The sequence below is a fragment of the Lutra lutra genome, chromosome 7 (genome assembly GCF_902655055.1).
Source record: "Lutra lutra chromosome 7, mLutLut1.2, whole genome shotgun sequence".
Classification (NCBI taxonomy): Eukaryota; Metazoa; Chordata; class Mammalia; order Carnivora; family Mustelidae; genus Lutra; species Lutra lutra.
This window is the reverse complement of record NC_062284.1, coordinates 60,087,870-60,106,108: the sequence shown is the minus strand read 5'-3', so window position 1 is coordinate 60,106,108 and position 18,239 is coordinate 60,087,870. Positions and strand designations below refer to the sequence as shown.

The window sequence follows — 18,239 nt, the reverse complement described above, 5'->3', positions numbered from 1 at the left end:
CCCACAGGCCATGGAGCCCTATACGGGCTGACCCCATGACCCCGAGATCATGACCCCAGCAGAAATTGAGAGTTGGACCCTCAACCAACTGAACCACCCAGATGCACCCAGACTGACTTTCTATCATAAAAGTCTGCTACTGTTATTCAGTTCAAACAAATGTGGTTAATATGCTCTCTGTATCAACCTTTCACTCTTGAATTTGAATTCTTAAATGAAGAAGGCACAGAACTGAATAATCACACAGAAGCCTGATAATGATTGCAACTTTATCAAGGTCCTTCCAGGGCTTTTCAACACAGAGTGGCTTTGGACAACCAATCATTTACATAGCACAGAGTGGCTTTCCTTTGTATTCTTCCCGTTGAACTGAGTTACACTTTCTTCTCTTATGCATAAACACCTCCTGACCTTGTTATAGTTGTCCCTGGGATCAAGGGTGTGTGTGGAAAGGGTGAGGAATGCCTGTTTTTTCTATCCCCAAGCAAATGGAGTCCTGATGGATGGGATGGGGTGTCAGAGCACTGTCACTGCCCATATGTATTATCAAAGGCCACCATGGAAGAAAAGATCAGAAACTCTCCAGATAAATGTGTGAAGGTTGTAAACCAATGCATCTTCTTTCCTGATACCTCTCACCTGCTTCTCTGTCCTGTCATGCAATGGGAGAAGAATGGAATGATTTGGATGGGGCTGAGGAAGTTTGGCTTATAAATCTCTTGCAAGATGTCTCTTTTAGAATCGGGCTTAGGCTGGGATATTGCCTTAGTATCATGGTATCACTTATGCCATGTGCCAATCTAAGAGTCTGCTAGTCAAACCAATCTCTATCATTGTCAACAAAGCACCACAGCCATGGAAGGATGGGTTTTCCCATAGTGACAAAGTAAACCAGTTACATTTTAAAAACATACAGCACACGTACTCATACTCTGAGTGGAAGTTCAAGGATCTGTGGCACAAATAGGAGAAAGGACCTTAAGTCCCAAATGGGTGTCAACGTAGTTGATTTTAAAGTGTCTCAGTGTTAAGAAACCATTTCTCGAATTTCACAGAGCAAACATGAATGCTTTAGCTGGTTTTCCCCTGCCTCAGCATGCTTCTGAGCCATATACTCCTTGTAACCACTGATAATGTAATGAAGCAAATAGGTCTGCTGAACCTTACAGGAAATTGACAATACTTTAAATCCTGCTTTTCAGAGTTGGGGCTGGAGAGGCAGGCTAGATTATCCATTAATGTGGGTTGCCTGCTGTTGGTATGGGCCACTCTGGGAGTGAGGTGGTGTTTTAGATTACCGCTGGGGTCTTCCAGTCTTTGGGGCCCAGTGGTATAAAGACCAAATCCAGTCTGTACCTCAGCTACTCTGGTTGATCAGCCTTCCTGCTGGGTTTTGTGGCTGTGGCCTGCAAGAATGGGACCCAGAAATCTCTGAGTAGGATCCTCAGCTGTGCCCACATCCCTGATGCCCACCCTACCCACCCCTCTGTATTCTCTCTGACATTTCAGTGGTTGTGTTCTGGCAAAATTTCAAAGCTCCAGTCCCAGATACCATGTCTCCCTTTGCAAGACAAAAAGGATGTGGAAGAGCAGGTCCTTTTGGTCTAGGTCCCTGCTGCCCACCCCCACAATACAAGGCAGAAGAGCCTTGGTGAGGTGCTTGGAAAAAACAATTAAGACACTGGTCTCTTTTTTGAGTCAAGGCCAGACTTCTGCTCACGCTCAGAAGGAAGGGCTCACCTTGTCCTCTTTCTGGCTGATTGTCCCAGATGAGACCAAGGCTCTCAAAGCATGGGTGTGTGATACAGAAGAACACGGTCCACAGTGCAGAGAAACCAAGACCTTGATGAGCAGCCTCAGGCCAAAGACAGGGAATTCCACTTGGACATGAAGACAGAGTGGTTCCACAGACCTCCCAGAGAATAGGTGCAAGTTAGGTCCTCATTCTTGCCTCCTCTTCCTGGTGGTCAGGGGTCAAATGGGTTTGATTTTCTCAGCTTGCAGAGGAGCTGACGTAGCCTGTCATTCCCACCCATGGTCTTCTCGCGCTTCTAGAACTCCTGTGTGTCATTTGGATTTCTGTTCCACTTCTCATGGGCTTCTTATGGTGGGAGGTAGGTTTCAAGAATATAGGAAAAAAACAAAACAAAACAAAACAAAACAGAAACACCTCTTGAGTTGCCTCTAGCTGGGTCACAGAGTGTCTGGCCTAGAAGAATCCCTTCCTCTCTGTGTTACTCATCTGTAAAACAACCTGGCTTGGTGGTTTTCACACCACATTCTGTTAGAGCTACTGGGAGCTTGTGGGGTTCCCCAGGGCCCCCAAGAAGCCCAGGATAAAGGGAGGCTGAGCAGACTCTGTACACACCCACCCAGCACCACCCCAGGAGTTGCTGCTTCTTATCTGTTTTGTAACTGTGTTTCCACACAAGGATTCTTTGAAGAAAGGATCCTGAGGCTACAAAGCTTGAAAACTGCTGGAATAAATGATCATTAAGGTCCCTTCCAATCTGAGACACTTGGACTTCCAAAGCCCAGCTCAAGTTGTCTCCCTTCAGGGAAGCCATCCTGGTTACCGGTCCTGGGTACCTGACCTCTAGCAATATGAATGGTGACAGGCACATGGCCCTCAGCCCACACTGCAAGGTGCCACCAGTGACCCATCCATGCCTGAGGGAAGAGCTAGCATGTGAGCCCCTCGAGGGTAGATGCTCAATTTCCCTTCCAGGCCTCTGTCTCCTCGTGGTTCCACATGAGAGTAGGTGTTCGAGTAACTTTGCTTCAAGGGCCAGGAACTCTCACATGGCATAAAACTTTGCAGAGCGACTCTTTGCTTTGGGGAACGGGGAGTCACCTTTTGGTCTCCTGAGTGCCCCCAGACAGACTTGCCTGTAGGAAGCTGGGGTTTCCCTGACTGGGGGTAGAGTTTTAGACTCGCACTCTCCCCAAAGGGACCGTCCTGAGTTCCTGCCTTAGCTGAATTCTGTTCAACCTCTACTACCCTCTGCCTCTCCACACACTGCGGCCATGAAAGAAGCATGCCCTGGAACAGGGGAATCAGCTCCGCCAGGATGCCCCAGAGCCTGGAGGTTCTCAGTGGATCTGGAGGGAAGTGCGGGGCAGATGTAGAACAAAGCGCGGCTTGCTCAGAGTACAGCGCTGTCTGGAGACAGAGGTCTAAAGAGGGGCGGGATGGGGTATTCTCAGAAACACCTGCAAGGTGAACCATCAAGTTAACTACAGGCCAATGCCCTGGGGCAGGTAACCAGGACAGTGGGAATTCTAGCAGTGGATCAAGGCAGGAAGCCTGCTCCCACACTTATGAGCTCTAAGACTGTGAGTCAATCACTTAACCTTACTTATTCTCAGTGACTTTACCTATAAACCAGGGATGGAGGGGGGGAGGATCTGGCTAATTGCAGGCTAACCCGTAGTGAAATGGTGAGATTCCAAGGAGACGTGGGTATGCAAGTTAAGTATTGTGTAAAGGAAAAGATATAGGATATAAAGGGTTCTTGTTTGTTTCCAGGGGAGCACACACTTCCTGCTCCCCACAAGGGACTGTTTCTGCAACTGAACGACACTCTGAGGCTGGCTGGCCTTCCTCCCCCTGCTTGGTTGCCAGCAGCCATCTCTACCCGGCCTTGATGAATTCCTGATCAGCCTAGGAAGTGTGAGGGGGTTAAGGCCATTCAGGAAAGAGGCCTCAGCCTAATTCTGGCCCAGAGAAGCTCCCTGAAGAGAAGGGAGTGTCCTGATAAAGAGCCCCTGAAAGGTGTGAGGTCCCGGAGGCTGTTGGGGTTCCCCAGGGCTCTTCTGGTTGGTGAGGTGCCCTGCAGGGTCCCAGGAACTGGGTCCCTCACACCCACTTGGCTTGGGGGCCAGGTCGGCCTCCCCCTGATACCTGGAGCCACGAATCTGGCCTTCCCCCTTCTAGAGGTCCTGGTTGGCATTACGTTGGGGGGAGGGCAGACGAGAGATCAGCAAGTCACAAGACATGAGCCTGTGACCTTTCTTTCCCAAGATCCACCCCACTGAATCTTCCAGATGTGGGGAGTAAGCAGCAGCCTGGACCAAGGCTGACCCACATGGGGCAGGGTTTAAACTCCACAGTTGGATGGTGAAACCTCTCCGTGCTGAGGTGGGGAGACACCATCAAGCTTCAGTCCGGGGCCACCTAGTCGCCTCCAACAGGCTCTGCACACCCTAGTCCAGGCCTCCCTCAGCTACTGTAGCCTGAAGTGTGGGTGCTGGGCCTGCGGAGCCAAACATCTGGCAGATCTGGCTGGCTGTTGGGCAGCACCACAGGGCTGCCATCCCCTGGGGCCCCACGGCCCTTCCAAGATGAGCTGCTCTGGTGGGAGGCAGGAACGGAAGGATCGTACACGGCCTCCCTCAGCGCCAGCCACAGGGTGTCCCGCTTTTCGTTCAGCTGGCCCCGCTCGGGTACAGTTGGCTCTGTTTCATCCAGGTCGTCTGGGGAGGCACCAACAGAATCTGGAACTCGGGCACTGGGCTCCGAGGTGCTCAGACAGGTCTCATCAGAGACGCTGAGGCCCTCTAGGGTGCTGGCTGAAGAGCAGAGGCAATCAGGAGGCTCCACAGACTTGGCCTTGGGAGAGTGGGCAGGGACTTTTGGTGAGGCCCTCGCAGGCTCAGCCTTCTGGCCTGGGGAATCCCGCCTGCCTTGGGTCTTGGGGCTGGCGCCCGCCTGCTTATAGGGGGAGGATGTCTGCAGGGCTGGGCACTGGCTGAAGACGGACTGGTGGTCCAGGAACAGCTCCCTCGGGGAGGCAGGGGCCGGTGGGGGACGGGAGCAGCAGGGGCCATCATGCAGCTGGAGATCCTCTGAGAGCACAGAGGGCCGGTGGGACAGTTTGCTCGTGGCTGTGCTCGTGTCAAAGCTGGGGCTCCGGCGCCGTGCCAGGGGCTGGAGCTCATACTGTTCCGAGCATGATCCGGGCGCCCCTCCTGCTGGCCCTGCCCGTGGGCGGCCTGCCTTATCCCCACTTGGCTCTCCGGTTCCAGTGTCCCAAGGCAGGTGGGCACAAGGCCAGAGGATCTGCCCACAGTTCTTCTCTGGCCCAAAGAAGCAGCACAGAGATTGGAAGAAGAAGCTGGCGAAGCCACAGCTGACGCACTTGACCATCATCAGGACAATGCCCAGCTTGCGATAGAGCAGCACGGTTGCGGGTAACATGAGCACCCCAGCCGCAAACAGGGCCGCGGCCCCCACTGCCGTGGCACAGCTGGTCTGACGCAGGGAGAAGGCCACTCGGCTCAGGCGGTCAGGGTGCGGGCACAGGTGATAGGAGATACAGTAGTTGACTGTGAAGTCCACCGAGAGGCCCACAGAGGCGGAGAGAAAGAGAGCTTCGGCAGTGTTGAGCTGCCATTCGAGCAGAACCAGTAGCCCCACAGTCAGCAGCACGGTGCCCGCCACGGCTGCCACTGAGAACAGGCTCAGTGGAACGTTCCAGGTGCCCAGCAGCAGTGTGGCAAAGGCCAGTGCCAGCGCGAGGCCCAGCACCACAGCTGGTTCTGTGTTCAGGCTGTGCTGCAGGCTGTAGAGCTCCAGATGGCTGGTAAACCAGCCCCGGTGGAGGCCGGGGGGTGCGCGGCCCAGCTCCGCCGCCAGCCAGTGGCTAACCTCAGTGTAGAAGCGGTGGGCCTGGCCATAGTCCGGACTATACTGGACGTTAGTCTGGAACTGCAGGACCAGGGCAGCCAGGCTGCCATGGGCATTGAAGCGTGGCCCCAGGTCCCGGGTGCCGTTGGGGCCTTGCTCCAGAGCCATCATCTTGAGGCAGTGAAGGAAAAGCTGGGGTGCCCAAGGGAAGGCAGAGTGGCCACAGCAGAGGCCTGGCCCCAGGCGGGCACAAGCGGGGCTCTCCACCCAGCGCTGGAGGGCTTCCACGAAGCAGAGCGTGGGCCAGCCCTCGGGCTGGGCGCCAAAGAAGCTCTGATTCCGAGCTCCGTGGCAGAGGTCCAGCAGCCAGCGCTGGGCTTCCGGGCCGCTGGCCGAGAAGGCGGGGTCACTCACCAGTGAGCTGTTGCTGCGAGGGTCAAGCGGGTCGCCGGTGTCCACGGGCAGGACGCCCCATACCAGCACCACGGGCAAATGGCCGCCCTCGCCCTGAGGAAGCCGCTCGAACAGGAACTGCTGGCGGTACTCGGCGTCGAAGCGCTCAAAGGGGTGGCTGGGCCGGAAGACCTGGCCGCGGGGCGGCGGCAGCGTGGGCAGCCGTAGGCGGGGGCTGACGCCGGCGATGTAGGCGCCCCCTGCCGCCAGCGCAGCGAACCAGCAGATCCAGATGTAGCGGAACTTGATGACCCCACAGGGCAGGAGGCGCTGGAAGAGCAGGCGCGAGGTGCCGGCCGCCGCCCTCCGGAGACCGCGGAGCCTTCTGTGCAGCGCCAGGGCCAGTCGCCGGGGCGCGCTGCCGGCCCTCGGGCCCTGCACCCGGGACGCACAGGCGCGCGCCAGGTAGCGCTCATGGAGCACGGCGGAGGCGGGCAGCCAGGCCAGCGTGAGGGCCAGGTGGGCCAGCACGGCCGTGCCCAGGTAGAGGGCGAAGCAGCGCACGGCCGGCAGGCGGCTCAGGTAGCTGGCGTAGAAGGCTGCGGCTGTGGTCAGGCCCGAGACCAGCAGCAGGTAGCCGAAGTGGTGCATGGTGCGGCCCACGCGCTGCGCCAGCCCCCCCGAAGGCAGCTGGCTCTTGCTGAGGCGCCACAGGTCGAAGAAGATGAGTGTGTGGTTGGCGCAGACGCTGCTGAGAAGGACGAAGGCAGCCAGATTGACGAAGGGGAAGTAGGCCATGCGGAATGCCACCCGGTAGAGAAAGAAGGCGACCAGCAGGGAGCCCAGCACCCCCAGCAGTACCAGGAGCGTGAGGAAGAGGGAACGCAGGTAGAGGGCGATGCTGAGGAAGATGGCAACCAGGGCCAGCAAGGGGTACACCGTGTCCTGGGCCAGATAGTGTCTCAGCAGCTCCTGCTTGAGGCCCAGGTCCATGCCGGTGATGGACGTGTAGTTGTCAGAGAGCCCCCAGGGCACTGCCAGGCGGTCCAGGTAGATGCCCATCATGGAGGCCCCCTTGGGAGTGGGCAGGAAGAGCAGGCTGTACTTGAGGGAGGGCACCTGGTAGTCGGCAGTCTGGGGACTCAGAAAGTCCCTGTCCAGTAGGAAATGGAGGAGTTGGTAGACAGCGCTGCTCTGGGAGCACTTGGTGGGCACCTGGGTGCAGTGTGCTGGCTTGTCCTGTCCAGGGCCCAAACAAGAGGGCACCAGGGCGCCGCGGTGGTAGTAGATGGCACAGGCCCGCAGAAGGGCCAGCGTTCGGGCCGCATCGGCTTGAGTAGTGTCTAGGCAGGAGGAGCGGTTGGAGAGCACAGCCACATAGTTGCCCAGGGACCAGCTGGGGCAGCACTTGTTGGCTTCCGTACGCTGGCACAGAGCCCCAAAGTGGCTATGGGAGCGGATCTGTACAGCACACAGGGCAGGAGAGAGCTCAGGGTCAAGGCAGGGGCCCAGGTTCCATGGCCCCTGTCCAGGGACACCTCACCTCCTACCAGGCTAGAGGGCCGAGGCAGAGAGGTATCCTGACAGCCCAGCAGACAAGGCTCATCTCAGAGCTGTGTTCAGTTCCTGGCTACATCTTGACTACCCACCAAAGGGGAGCCTCAGGAATGCTGTCCAAGGCCTCCTTCCGAGAGGTCCTGTCCTAAGGGCCCCTGCAGGTCACACACCCCAATTCTGCTCTGCCTAAACCAGGAGTGGAAGTGACAATGTCAGCCACAGATGGGTTAAGGGTCCAGGGAATTGGAAGCAAACAGTGGGAAAAGTAGGGACCAGAACATTCCAGGGTCAGGGTCAGTGCCAAACGTAGCCTCCTACCTCTGTCCACTGGGCTGCTTAAACCGTCTTAGTGACAGAGCTATTTCTTTTTCAGACCTCATGCCTCCTTTTGTCTCCCACCTGCTATTAACACAACACATCATGACAGCTGGTGTAGCTCTGGAGGGTACTGGCCTGGGGATCAGAGGCCCTGTTTTGCTACCGACTGGCTATATGGCCTTGGGCCTGAGATCGTGGTGACAACAGCAACATTTACTGAGAGATTTCTATTGCCAGTCATTATTCTACAACTTGCCAGGCAAATCTGTCTTGTTCAGTTGTCACAACATCCTTATGAGAAAAGTATCATTATTTGCCCCATTTTCTACATCCAAAGCCCGAGGCACTGAGAGGTTTAGAAATGTGCCTGCAATCACACAGCTAGGGAGGTATTAGAACTGGCCTTGGGGCACCTGGGTGGCTCATTTGGCTGAGTGTCCAACTCTTGATTTCACCTCAGGTTGTGATCTCGGGGTCCTGGGATGCAATTCCATGTGGGGCTTTACACTCAGGGTGGAGCTTGCTTGTCCCTCTCCATCTGCTCCTCTCCCAGCTCTCTCTCTCAGATAAAAAATAAATAAATTCTTATTTAAAAAAAAGAGAGAGAGAGAGAGAGAACTGGCTTTGAATTCAGGAATCTGACTCCAGGGCACGTGTTCCTAACCAGTGTCTTTGGTATGTCAGATGCACTTGTGTGGATGCCGTGGGCTACTCAATGGTGTTTACACTATTTGGCAACAAACCTTTCTTCAGATGTTATGGTGGTATCTGGCTCTCGGATTAGAGGAACCGGATTGGCACTGCTTGGATTGATCAGGAGGAGGCCTTGGTTTGGGGCCTCTTCAACAGCCCCTGAGGCTCCTTTTCAGGACCTTTTTTTTTTTTTTTTAAGATTTTATTTATTTATTGGACAGAGAGAGATCACAAGTAGGCAAAGAGGCAGGCATAGAGAGAGGAGGAAGCAGGCTCCCCGCTGAGCAGAGAGCCCCATGCGGGGCTCGATCCTGAGCCAAAGGCAGAGGCTTTAACCCACTGAGCCACCCAGGCGCCCCTTTTCAGGACCTTTTGAAAACCCCCAGGCTCTGCCAGTCTCTGTGTCTTGGCTTCTCTAAGAACAGCTGACTCTTCTTTCCCCACCTGAACCTGGAGCCTTTCAACAGGGACTGGAAGACTTCTCTGAGCAGGGAATACTCTTCCCCAGTCCACCCTAGCAGTTCTGACTCAGCTGTATTTCCTTGGGATTAGGCCAAGAAGAGTCCCTTCTCTCCCCCTGCCTCATCTCCCTCCCACAGCACCTCCCCAGCGAGCTCACCTGGTCCTGTTCCATGCGGCACATGGAATGGATGGCATGCAGGTTCCACAGGCTGCCTGCTGAGGTGGACATGAACACCAGCTGTGCATAGCTCTTCTCTGCAACACACCCCCCAACATACCCCAGAATTCAGCTCTTTGGCATCAGGTCCTGGGCCTGCTGGAGGGAAGACACTTACCCAGGGCCATATGAGGCTCAGATTCTCAGGAGTCTGAAACCTGTGCCTGGCTGCCCCATCCTGTGCCCCGCCACCCCTGCCCAGCCTGACTTCGTGTGGCTGGAGCAGCTGAGGCCTAGCTCAGCCTCCCGACTGTAACCCAACTTCCATGACTTGAACGTGGCCAGCTGGCCTCCTTCCTTTTCTGACTGCCCAAATTTGTTCTCCTGGGCCCTCTAGTTCTAGTCAGTACAATGGGGGCCACCATTAAAGGCAGGAACTGGCCAGGTTGCTGCTTACCAGGCGGGCCACAGAAGAAGTTCTCCTGCTCTCTGTCCTCTAGGGGCTCCACCATCCTTCGAGGCCGGACTAAGCCCTCCTGGGTACTGCTCCAGGGTGTGGGGCTCAGAGTGGTATGGGCGTTGGAACTAAGGTAGAGAGAAAAACCTATGTCAGGCACCATCAAGGGGTAGGGACTCAGAGGAGGCCAGAAACCCCTTCCCAGTGGACCCCAGCAAGTCCCTCTGACCTGGATTTTGGGAGGTCCTCTCTCATTCCCCCTTTCCCTTTAACAGTGGAAAGATGGAAACCCAGTACCTGTTCTGCTCATGGTCTGGGGAAAGAGAAAGCAGCTTCCTGGGGCCTGTGAGGGTTTGCAGTGCTCTCCACACTACCAGCTTGCGGCCGATGTCTGTGTCTCGAGGCTCAAAGCCCTGCAGGGGGAGGGACAGAGAAGATCAGGTGGGCAAAAGGAGCAGTGCCCCATCTGGCCCTTCTTGGCTCTGCCCCTTTGGGTCCCTGGAGCAGGGAAGGCCAGCCTGCCTTTCTGGATTATTGGATGAGAGTATCCCCTCTTTACCATCTCCCCAACTCACTCTGGGGGTCGAGTCCACTGCCATCCCACCCCCAGCTGGGGCACTCCAACTTTCTGCCCCAGACTGAGCTGAGGTGGCTAGGCCTGGGAGTCCCTGTCCCTCCCTTTAGCCTCTTACCAGCAAGGGCTTGGAGAAGTCGGGCAGCTGGTCCCCCAGCAGTCCAGCCAGGGTGCAGATGAGGATGACAGCCAGACACAGCAGCAGCACAGCCACTGGCCACTCAGCAATCAGCTGGGAATAGCTGGGAAAGAGGAAGAGAAGCCACTGGAACTGGTGTTGGGTGTGGTGAGCTTAGGCGTCACCAGGAAGGGGTGGCAGGGCCAGACTCGGTGCCCACCTAGTCATCCCTAGGGGGCCAGAGGCCCAGGGGCCTACCTCTTTGGCATCCGGAAGGTCCGTTCCTGCCTGTGGAAGAGAAGAAAAGACACTTGCTTGTCAGAGCCCCCCTGCAGGGTGGGAGGTAGGGTGTGGGGACAGAGCAAGATGGTATTAATCCTTTTAGGCTGTTCTACTCTCAAGCTCCAACCCTTCCTTCCTCCTCCATCCAGGCTGCCTCCTCCCTCAGAGGCAAGGGATATCCTGGGCTGCCTCTTAATGAAGGAGTCCAGAGCCCGGGGGGCCCACCCCACTTTTAAGCCCTGCCCCATCTTCCAGTGGAAGCTTGCAGGCTGCTGGATCCCTCCTTACCTGACGCTGACCACATGGTGTTGCACAGATGGCGGCTTCCAGGCCCCATCTCGCTGTGAGGGGGCTGGTGAAGGGCTGAGGCTAGAGCCATGGGAGCATAGAGCTGCTCGGTCCCCAAGCCCTGGCAGGGAATTGTCTCCCCGGTATTCCTGCGGTGCCCGGGTGTAGGTGAAGTGTGCAGGGGCCAAGGGGCTGGACGGGCCCACAGGCTGGAGGGTGGAAGTTGTTGGTGGGGGTCCTGAAGAACTGGAAGGATCCTCCAGGGGGCCACTGTGGAGGGAGCAGCTCTTCTCTGGGCTTGCCTCAGGGGCCACAGCCTTGCTCTGGGACCTGGGGAGAGAAGAGACAAGGGTGATGAGGGTGGGGGGTGCTGTTGGGCCACCCCATGCCCTGAGACAAGGAGACAGGGCTTGGGGTTGTTCTTATTAGTCCTGGGGGAGAGGGGAGGGGGGCACAGCCTCCATCCATACACCCCCAACCTATCTCTTGAGTCCGTTGTCTCAGTCACTCACCTGTCCATGCACTCAAAAAACATTATTGGCAGGGCATCTGGGTGGCTCAGTGGGTTAAAGCCTCTGCCTTTGGCTCGGGTCATGGTCCCAGGGTCCTGGGATCAAGCCCTGCATTGGGCTCTCTGCTCAGTGGGGAGCCTGCTTTCCCCCCTCTCTCTGCCTGCCTCTCTGCCTGCTTGTGACCTCTCTCTCTCTGTCAAATAAATAAATAAAATCTTAAAAAAAAATTATTGGCAGCCTGCTACATGCCAGACACTGTGCTTTTACATGTATGATCTTGTGTACTCACAAAATCCTACAGGGGAGATACTTTTCCTTGTTCTATATTTGAAAATAGGTTCAGTGAGACAAGAGCCGGGCCTTAAACCCATTCTGACTTGCTGTCCTGCACCATTCCTTCCTTCCTACCTTCTTTCCTTTCCTCCCTCCCTTCCTTTTTTTTTTCTTTTTTAAGATTTTATTTGACAGATCACAAGCAGGCAGAGAGGCAGGCAGAGAGAGCAGGGGAAGCAGGATCCCTGCTGAGCAGAGAGCCCGATGTGGGGCTCGATCCCAGGACCTCAGGATCATGACCTGAGCCCAAGACAGGTGCTTAACTGACCGAGTCACCCAGGCGCCCCAGTCCTGCACTCTTTCTGCTGCAGCCACCTGTTCATTCTCTTGGCAGGCATTTATTGAGCACCTACTGCAATCTTGTTCTCACCTTAGAGCCTTTGAACTTCCTCCTCCCTCAGCTTGGGGTCTCCTCCACAAGATAACTGGATGGCTCGGAGCCTCCCTTTAGTCTCAGTACAACTATCACCTTCTTAGAGAAGCCTTCCCCGACCAACTAACCACCTGCCAGCTCTCAATCCCCCCACCTGCTTTATATTTCTTCGCAGCATTTGCCACAACCGGACATTATCCAGTGTCCTGTTTCGAGCCTGCCTCTCCGATGGAATGTGAGCTCTGGGAGAGCAGGGTCTCATGCCTTTGTTCATCTCTTGCACTGGGAAGGGGCCCAGGGAATGTTTGTTGAGTGAATACTGAGCCCTAGACGGGCTGCTAATGGTGATGCTGGGATGAATAAGGTCCATCCTTGTCTTCCAGGCACTCATAGTGGGTGGGAGATGTTGACCAGAGTCCAAGTCACAGAGCACTGAAAAGGAAGGCCCAACTTTGACGGGGGTGGGGGGTGGGGGTAGTCACAGAAGGTATGCCAGCTGTGAGTGCTGCCCTTCCTCCACCCTTGGGCCACAGGACAGAGGTTTGCTTTGCAAGAGTGTGTACAGCTGGGAGAGGGAGTTGGGACCCCCAAAGAACTTGCCAAGGAGGAGTCAGCAATAGATTCTTCTTTCAGAATTACTCACAAGGACAGTATTCAGGGCATGGACCCACTCCCTGGGTGCACGGGGAGGTGGAGTCCCCCCCAGTGGCAGGACTGCCAGACCTGGGACAGGAGTAGATGGCTGCAGAACAGAGTCCCTGAGGGCTATGGGGTGCTCCTAGAGAGGTTCTGGACTAGGAAGCCCTGGCAGAGCCCTGTCTCGTCCCCACATTCACTGGACCCACCTGGCCTGCCAGAAATTGTGTAGCTGTGTGGTTTACGCTGACCCACCTGTGGCTTTCAGACCTGCCTGCTGCACTCCCAAAGGGGCTGGAGGCCAGAGTCCCTGTCCTGGCGGCAAGGAGACATTGCCCAGGGAGGCTGGGTTCTGCCTGGAAACTAAGTAGAGGAACTGGGAAGAAGAGGCAAGCTCTTCCTGCTCCTCCTGGAAGCATGGCTGGCTGGCATAGTGGTCTGGGAAAGCACAACCTTCATGCCAAGGGAAAATGCGGGAGCACTAGAGGTGGGCTGCTGGCTCTACCATCCTTTAGCTCTGAGGCCTTGGGAAAGACACACAATTCTTGGGGTGCTGGCATCCTTGTCTTGAGCGAGAGTATGATGGTAACACCCCCTCTCAGGGTTGGTATAGGAATTAAGGTGTAACATACATGAGCTCCCTGTCGGAGCCTGGCATAGGGAAGACACATTTGTCCCCCCGCCCTCATTTGCACTCAGGGCTGTGGGGAACATGCAGCTTAAGAAGTATATTTATATTTACAATTTGACCTCTTTAGGCACCTCAGATAATATAGCTCCATTTTAGAACTCCTCACACCTTGAGACTCTCACTACATATATAATTACACATACTTGCCTTTTTGTTACTTAAAAGCTGCATCAGCATTTAATCTCATGGTTTAAATCACTGATACTTTTTTTTTTTAACTAACTCATTGTTTAGAAAAAGAGGAGTTTGACAAAGTTGTTCTAAAGCAAGCCCTCAGATGACCCATAAAGTAGATATAGCAACCAAGGTCCTGGCAGATAAAAGACTTTATTGGCCCATCTCTGTGGGCCAAAGGGAAGGTACATAAGTGTGGACATTTTCTTCTTTAAGGTTTTTATTCTGCAGGCCTTTTTTTTTTTTAAGTTGTTTTTTTTTTTTAATTTGACAGAGATCACAAGTGGGCAGAGAGGCAGGCAGAGAGAGAGGAGGAAGCAGTCTCCCTGCTGAGCAGAGAGCCCGATATGGGGCTTGATCCCAGGACCCTGGGATCACAACCCGAGCCAAAGGCAGAGGCTTAACCCACTTAGCCACCCAGGCACCCCTGCAGGTCTTTTTAAAAAAATATATATTTAATTTATTTATTTGACAGAGAGAGAGAGAGAGAGGCAAGCAGAGGGAGAAGCAGACTCCCCTCGAGCAGGGAGCCTGATGCAGGACTCGATCCCAGGACCCTGGGATCATGACGTGAGCCAAAGGTAGATGCCTAACCAACTGAGCCACCTAGATGCCCCCTGCAGGTTTCTTTTGAGCAACTATCACATGCTGGGCACCGCTCTTGGTCTGGGTTATCCCGAAAGCATGAAAATGACCCATTAATCATGGCCTCCCCTTTATTTATTATTTTTTTGAGAGAGAGAAAGAGCACATGGGTGCGGAGAGAAGGGCAGAGAAAGAGGGAGAGAGGGAATCTTAAGCAGGCTCCACACCCAGGGCTGAGCCCCATGCAGGGCTTGATCTCATAACCCTGAGATCATGACCTGATCCAAAATCAAGAGTTGGATGCTTAACCAACTGAGTCACACAGGTGCTCCAAGATTTAATTTTTTTATCTTTTCTTTTTCTTTTTCTTTTTTTAAAGTAGGCTCCATGCCCACTGTGGAGTCCAACATGGGCCTTGAACTCAACCCTAAGATCAAGACCTGAGCTGAGAGGCACCTGGGTGGCTCAGTTGTTAAGTGTCTGCCTTCTGCTCAGGTCATGATCCCAGGGTCCTGGGATCGAGCCTCACATGGGCTCCCCGTGTGGCTGGAAGCCTGCTTCTCCCTCTCCTGCTTGTGTTCCCTCTCTCACTGGGTGTCTCTCTGTGAAATAAATAAAATCTTAAAAAAAAAAAAAAAGACTTGGGCTGAGATCAAGAGTCACACTCTTAACTAACTGAGGCACCCAAGCACCGCAAGGTTTTATTTTTTTAAAGTAATCTTTACTGGGGTACCTGGGTGGCTCAGTTGGTTAAGTGACTGCTTTCAGCTCAGGTTATGATCCCAGGGTCCTAGGATCGAGCCCCACATCGGGCTCCCTGCTCAATGGAGAGCCTGCTTCTCCCTCTCCCTCTGCCTGCCCTTCTGCCTACTGGTGCTCTCTATCTCTCTGTCAAACAAATAACTAAAATCTTTAAAAAAAAAAAAAAGTAATCTTTACACCCAATGTGGGGCTCAAACTCAAAACCCTGAGATCAAGAGTCACATGCTCCACTGAATGAGCCACCCAGGCCCCCCTTGGTCTCCTTCCTTAGAGCAAACCTGCATTCCAAGGGTCAGGAGGGTGGGGCAACCAGGGTGTCTATTTGAGCTGCCCATGGTCTTAGAGCACTCACTGAGTACATAGAGCCAGGCTTCCCCTGCCCCAGTTGGAGTGTGGGGATTTTTTTTTTTTTATTAAGGTTAGCTAGCACTATGGGGGTGTTGGAGGAGAGAGGGAGCACTCCCTCCTAGCCAGTCTACCAAAGTTCATAAGCCTGCACCCTTCTTTAGCTGTCTTCTGTTCAAGGGGGATTCCAGCCTCTACCATTGGTTTGCTTCTACTGGGGTCTCCCTGACCCCAGCCCCTTCTTCTCAACCCCTCTCACCCCTCTCCAGGGACCTAAGGTCAGCTTCTCCCAAATCCCATCCTTCCTGACAGTGCTTATCATTGTCAATGTGGCAGAATTTAAAACCCTTCACATTCCTGTATGAACTGGGCCTTTGTCTCAACCCTCCCAAGGAGAAGAGCCAAACTCTTCTGAGAATAAAAGCTTTCTTCTGCCAGCTTCTGCTGCCCTCAGTTTTCAGGAGATCTAGTAATAACACAAGTTAAACACCCCAGGTGGCTTTCATTATTACCCCCTCAGTTCCATGGCTCTGACAAGAGTGAGCCACCTCCTAGGCAGGCCTGTATCCCAGGTGACTGGGGCAGGCAGGCAGGGGGATGGAAAGTGTTGACGCAGGCTTCCTCAAGAGGCCAAAGCGAAAGCGGGCAGTGCCTGGCTGATAGGGCTGCCCCCCACACAGAGCCACCCACTTGGGAGACTCATAAGAGGTAAATACATGCACATTAAGGACACCCCCAGGCCCACAGACACAGAGCCATATGGACTTCCATGTGATCCCACAGAGTGGCCAAGATGGATAAGGGAGCAGTCATGTCACTGGGAAAATAAAAAGGTAATTTCAAAAACAGAGAATGAACTATTTCAAATTGCTCTGTAGTCAATGAATTAGTAAAGGACCATAGGTGTGCTTAAACACACACACTGTTTTATTCACTCTGTATCTAACTCCAGAGTACTTCTTAGCTTGCAATGAACATATTTTTGTTTCTTGAATTGAACTGTGTCCCTCTGCCTGATTAGTGTCCAGGGTCTCTGGGGAAATTCAGAGAGAGGCCAGAGGTCCCAAGGAGTTGCTGAAGAAGAGCCAGTGGTTCTTGTGCCCAGGAATGACCCCCACATGCAGAGGAAGTTATCAGACCAGGCAAGGCTTATCCTTAATGAAATATCCAAGGCAGCAAATGACTCTCTGGCCCATTCTAAGGAGACTTCTGGCCCCGGGCCCCCGTCCTGCCCTGTCCTGTCCCTGCCCTGTCCATCCTTGGCTTTTTGGTCAGGCAATAGTCCCAGGCAGCCCCTGGTCCAGGAAACACATCCATCCTGTGTCTCACTCCCTTGAAGAAAGCTCTGTGCCTTTCAGAGTGACAGGTGGTTAAATCTATCCAGGCTGAGTGTTGACAATAAAGGGAAGAAAACATTTTTCTCTACTTGTGGGGCCTCCTCTTTGCTCTGAGGTCCAGAACATACATTTTAACTAGGGCAGTATATGTCCATCTCTGCTTTTTGGCCCCAAAGAATGCCTCTTATTTCAGTCCAGGCAGGAGAGAGAGAGAGAGGGAGGGAGGCAGTGTCATGTCAGGGGAGGGATTCTGAGGGTGGCAGACCGGGCAGGGCACAGAAATTGCGCCATATTGTTACCTGGATGGGCTGTTCCCTCACACATATGGTGGGGGAAGGTGGAGGAGAGGCACTGATATCTGGGCCCTCAGTGAGAAGATGCTCCTCCTGTCCTGCCAGCCTGGGACTCCCTCAGGGATGGTACTAACCGCAGCCTGAGCCTCAGAGCCTGCCCACCCTTGCGCCTCCAGCGAGTGAGTGCTGGTAGCCGCCACACGCGGGGACTCAAGCCCACACGTGTGCAGCCGGCTATGGAGGCAGACTGGATACTGACGGTGATGGACAAAGACAGTTCCTGGCGTGGCGGCGAGGGTCTGCTCTCCCCAGGACACACACCTGGGGGATCCTCCCGTCTATGCCACACACGCAGCTTCGAGCACACTGCCATGCTGGAACCCAGACTGAGGTTTCCCCGGGCTTGGGGCTTACTGAGAAGATGCGGGGGCAGGGCCTAGAGGGAGGGGTTCATGAGGCTGGAGGGTCGGAGGAGACCCCGGCACTAGAGGTAAGGTAGGAACAGTGGGTGGGGCAGGTATTGGGACAGTGAGAGCGATGGGAACTCACAGTAGGGGGTATCTGGGAGAGAGAAAATTGACCCGGCTGAATGAGGGCGTGGCCAGGGGGCCGGCTGCTCTGAGGCGCTGGAAGGGGCTCTGGGAGGGGCTGGGGAATGAATGAGGGAGACATATGGCAGCTATGGGGATACCTGGGGCGAGGGTGTTGGGAAGGTCTGCGAGCTGGGTTTGTGGAGCGGTCCGTCCTACCTGTCCGGGAAGCTGCCGTCTGGGGCCAAGGGCTCCCCCTTGGGCCGCTGCTCCCCTTCCGGACCCGGGCCGGTAGCCGGACCGCGGCTGCTGCCGCCGCTACCAGCATCCATGCCCGTGGGCGGCACCGCTGTCCGGGCGCTGGTGCTGAAGCGGTGGTGGCGGCGGCGGCTGGCTCCCGCGCATGCGTCTGCGCCAGTCGGACAGATCGCTGGGCGGGGCCGACAAGGAGCCCAGCCAATGGGCGCGGCACCGGAGGGGCGGGGACTGAGGCTTGTGGCGGCCCGGCTGCCCAGCGCTGGAGGCTTGCTGTCTTCAAGACCCCGGGACCTACCCAGGCCAGGTCTGAGAGCTTTTAGGAGTCCGGCCGGCTGGCTGTAGTCCGCAAATTGGCCTTTCCCAGGGGGACATCGATTCTCCCCTAAGGGACCAGGAAGCGCGACTCCAGGCACCGTGCGGAGAGCCTCACTATTTGAAACGCACTCTTCCAGCCAGAAAGAGGAAGAAACTTCCACACCCGC

General features: G+C 55.0%; 1 protein-coding gene across 1 annotated transcript; it reads right to left on the bottom strand.

The window, feature by feature from the left end:
* Positions 1–17,927, bottom strand: DISP2 (dispatched RND transporter family member 2). The gene is made up of 8 exons (XM_047738683.1): positions 17,719–17,927; positions 10,929–11,258; positions 10,617–10,646; positions 10,359–10,482; positions 9,964–10,079; positions 9,667–9,794; positions 9,210–9,307; positions 1–7,483 (listed from the first exon to the last, which is right to left on the bottom strand). Exons 1-8 carry the CDS (start codon positions 17,829–17,831, stop codon positions 4,223–4,225), a joined length of 4,200 nt encoding a protein of 1,399 aa, XP_047594639.1. The 5' UTR covers positions 17,832–17,927; the 3' UTR covers positions 1–4,222.
* Between the last annotated feature and the right edge of the window lie 312 nt (positions 17,928–18,239).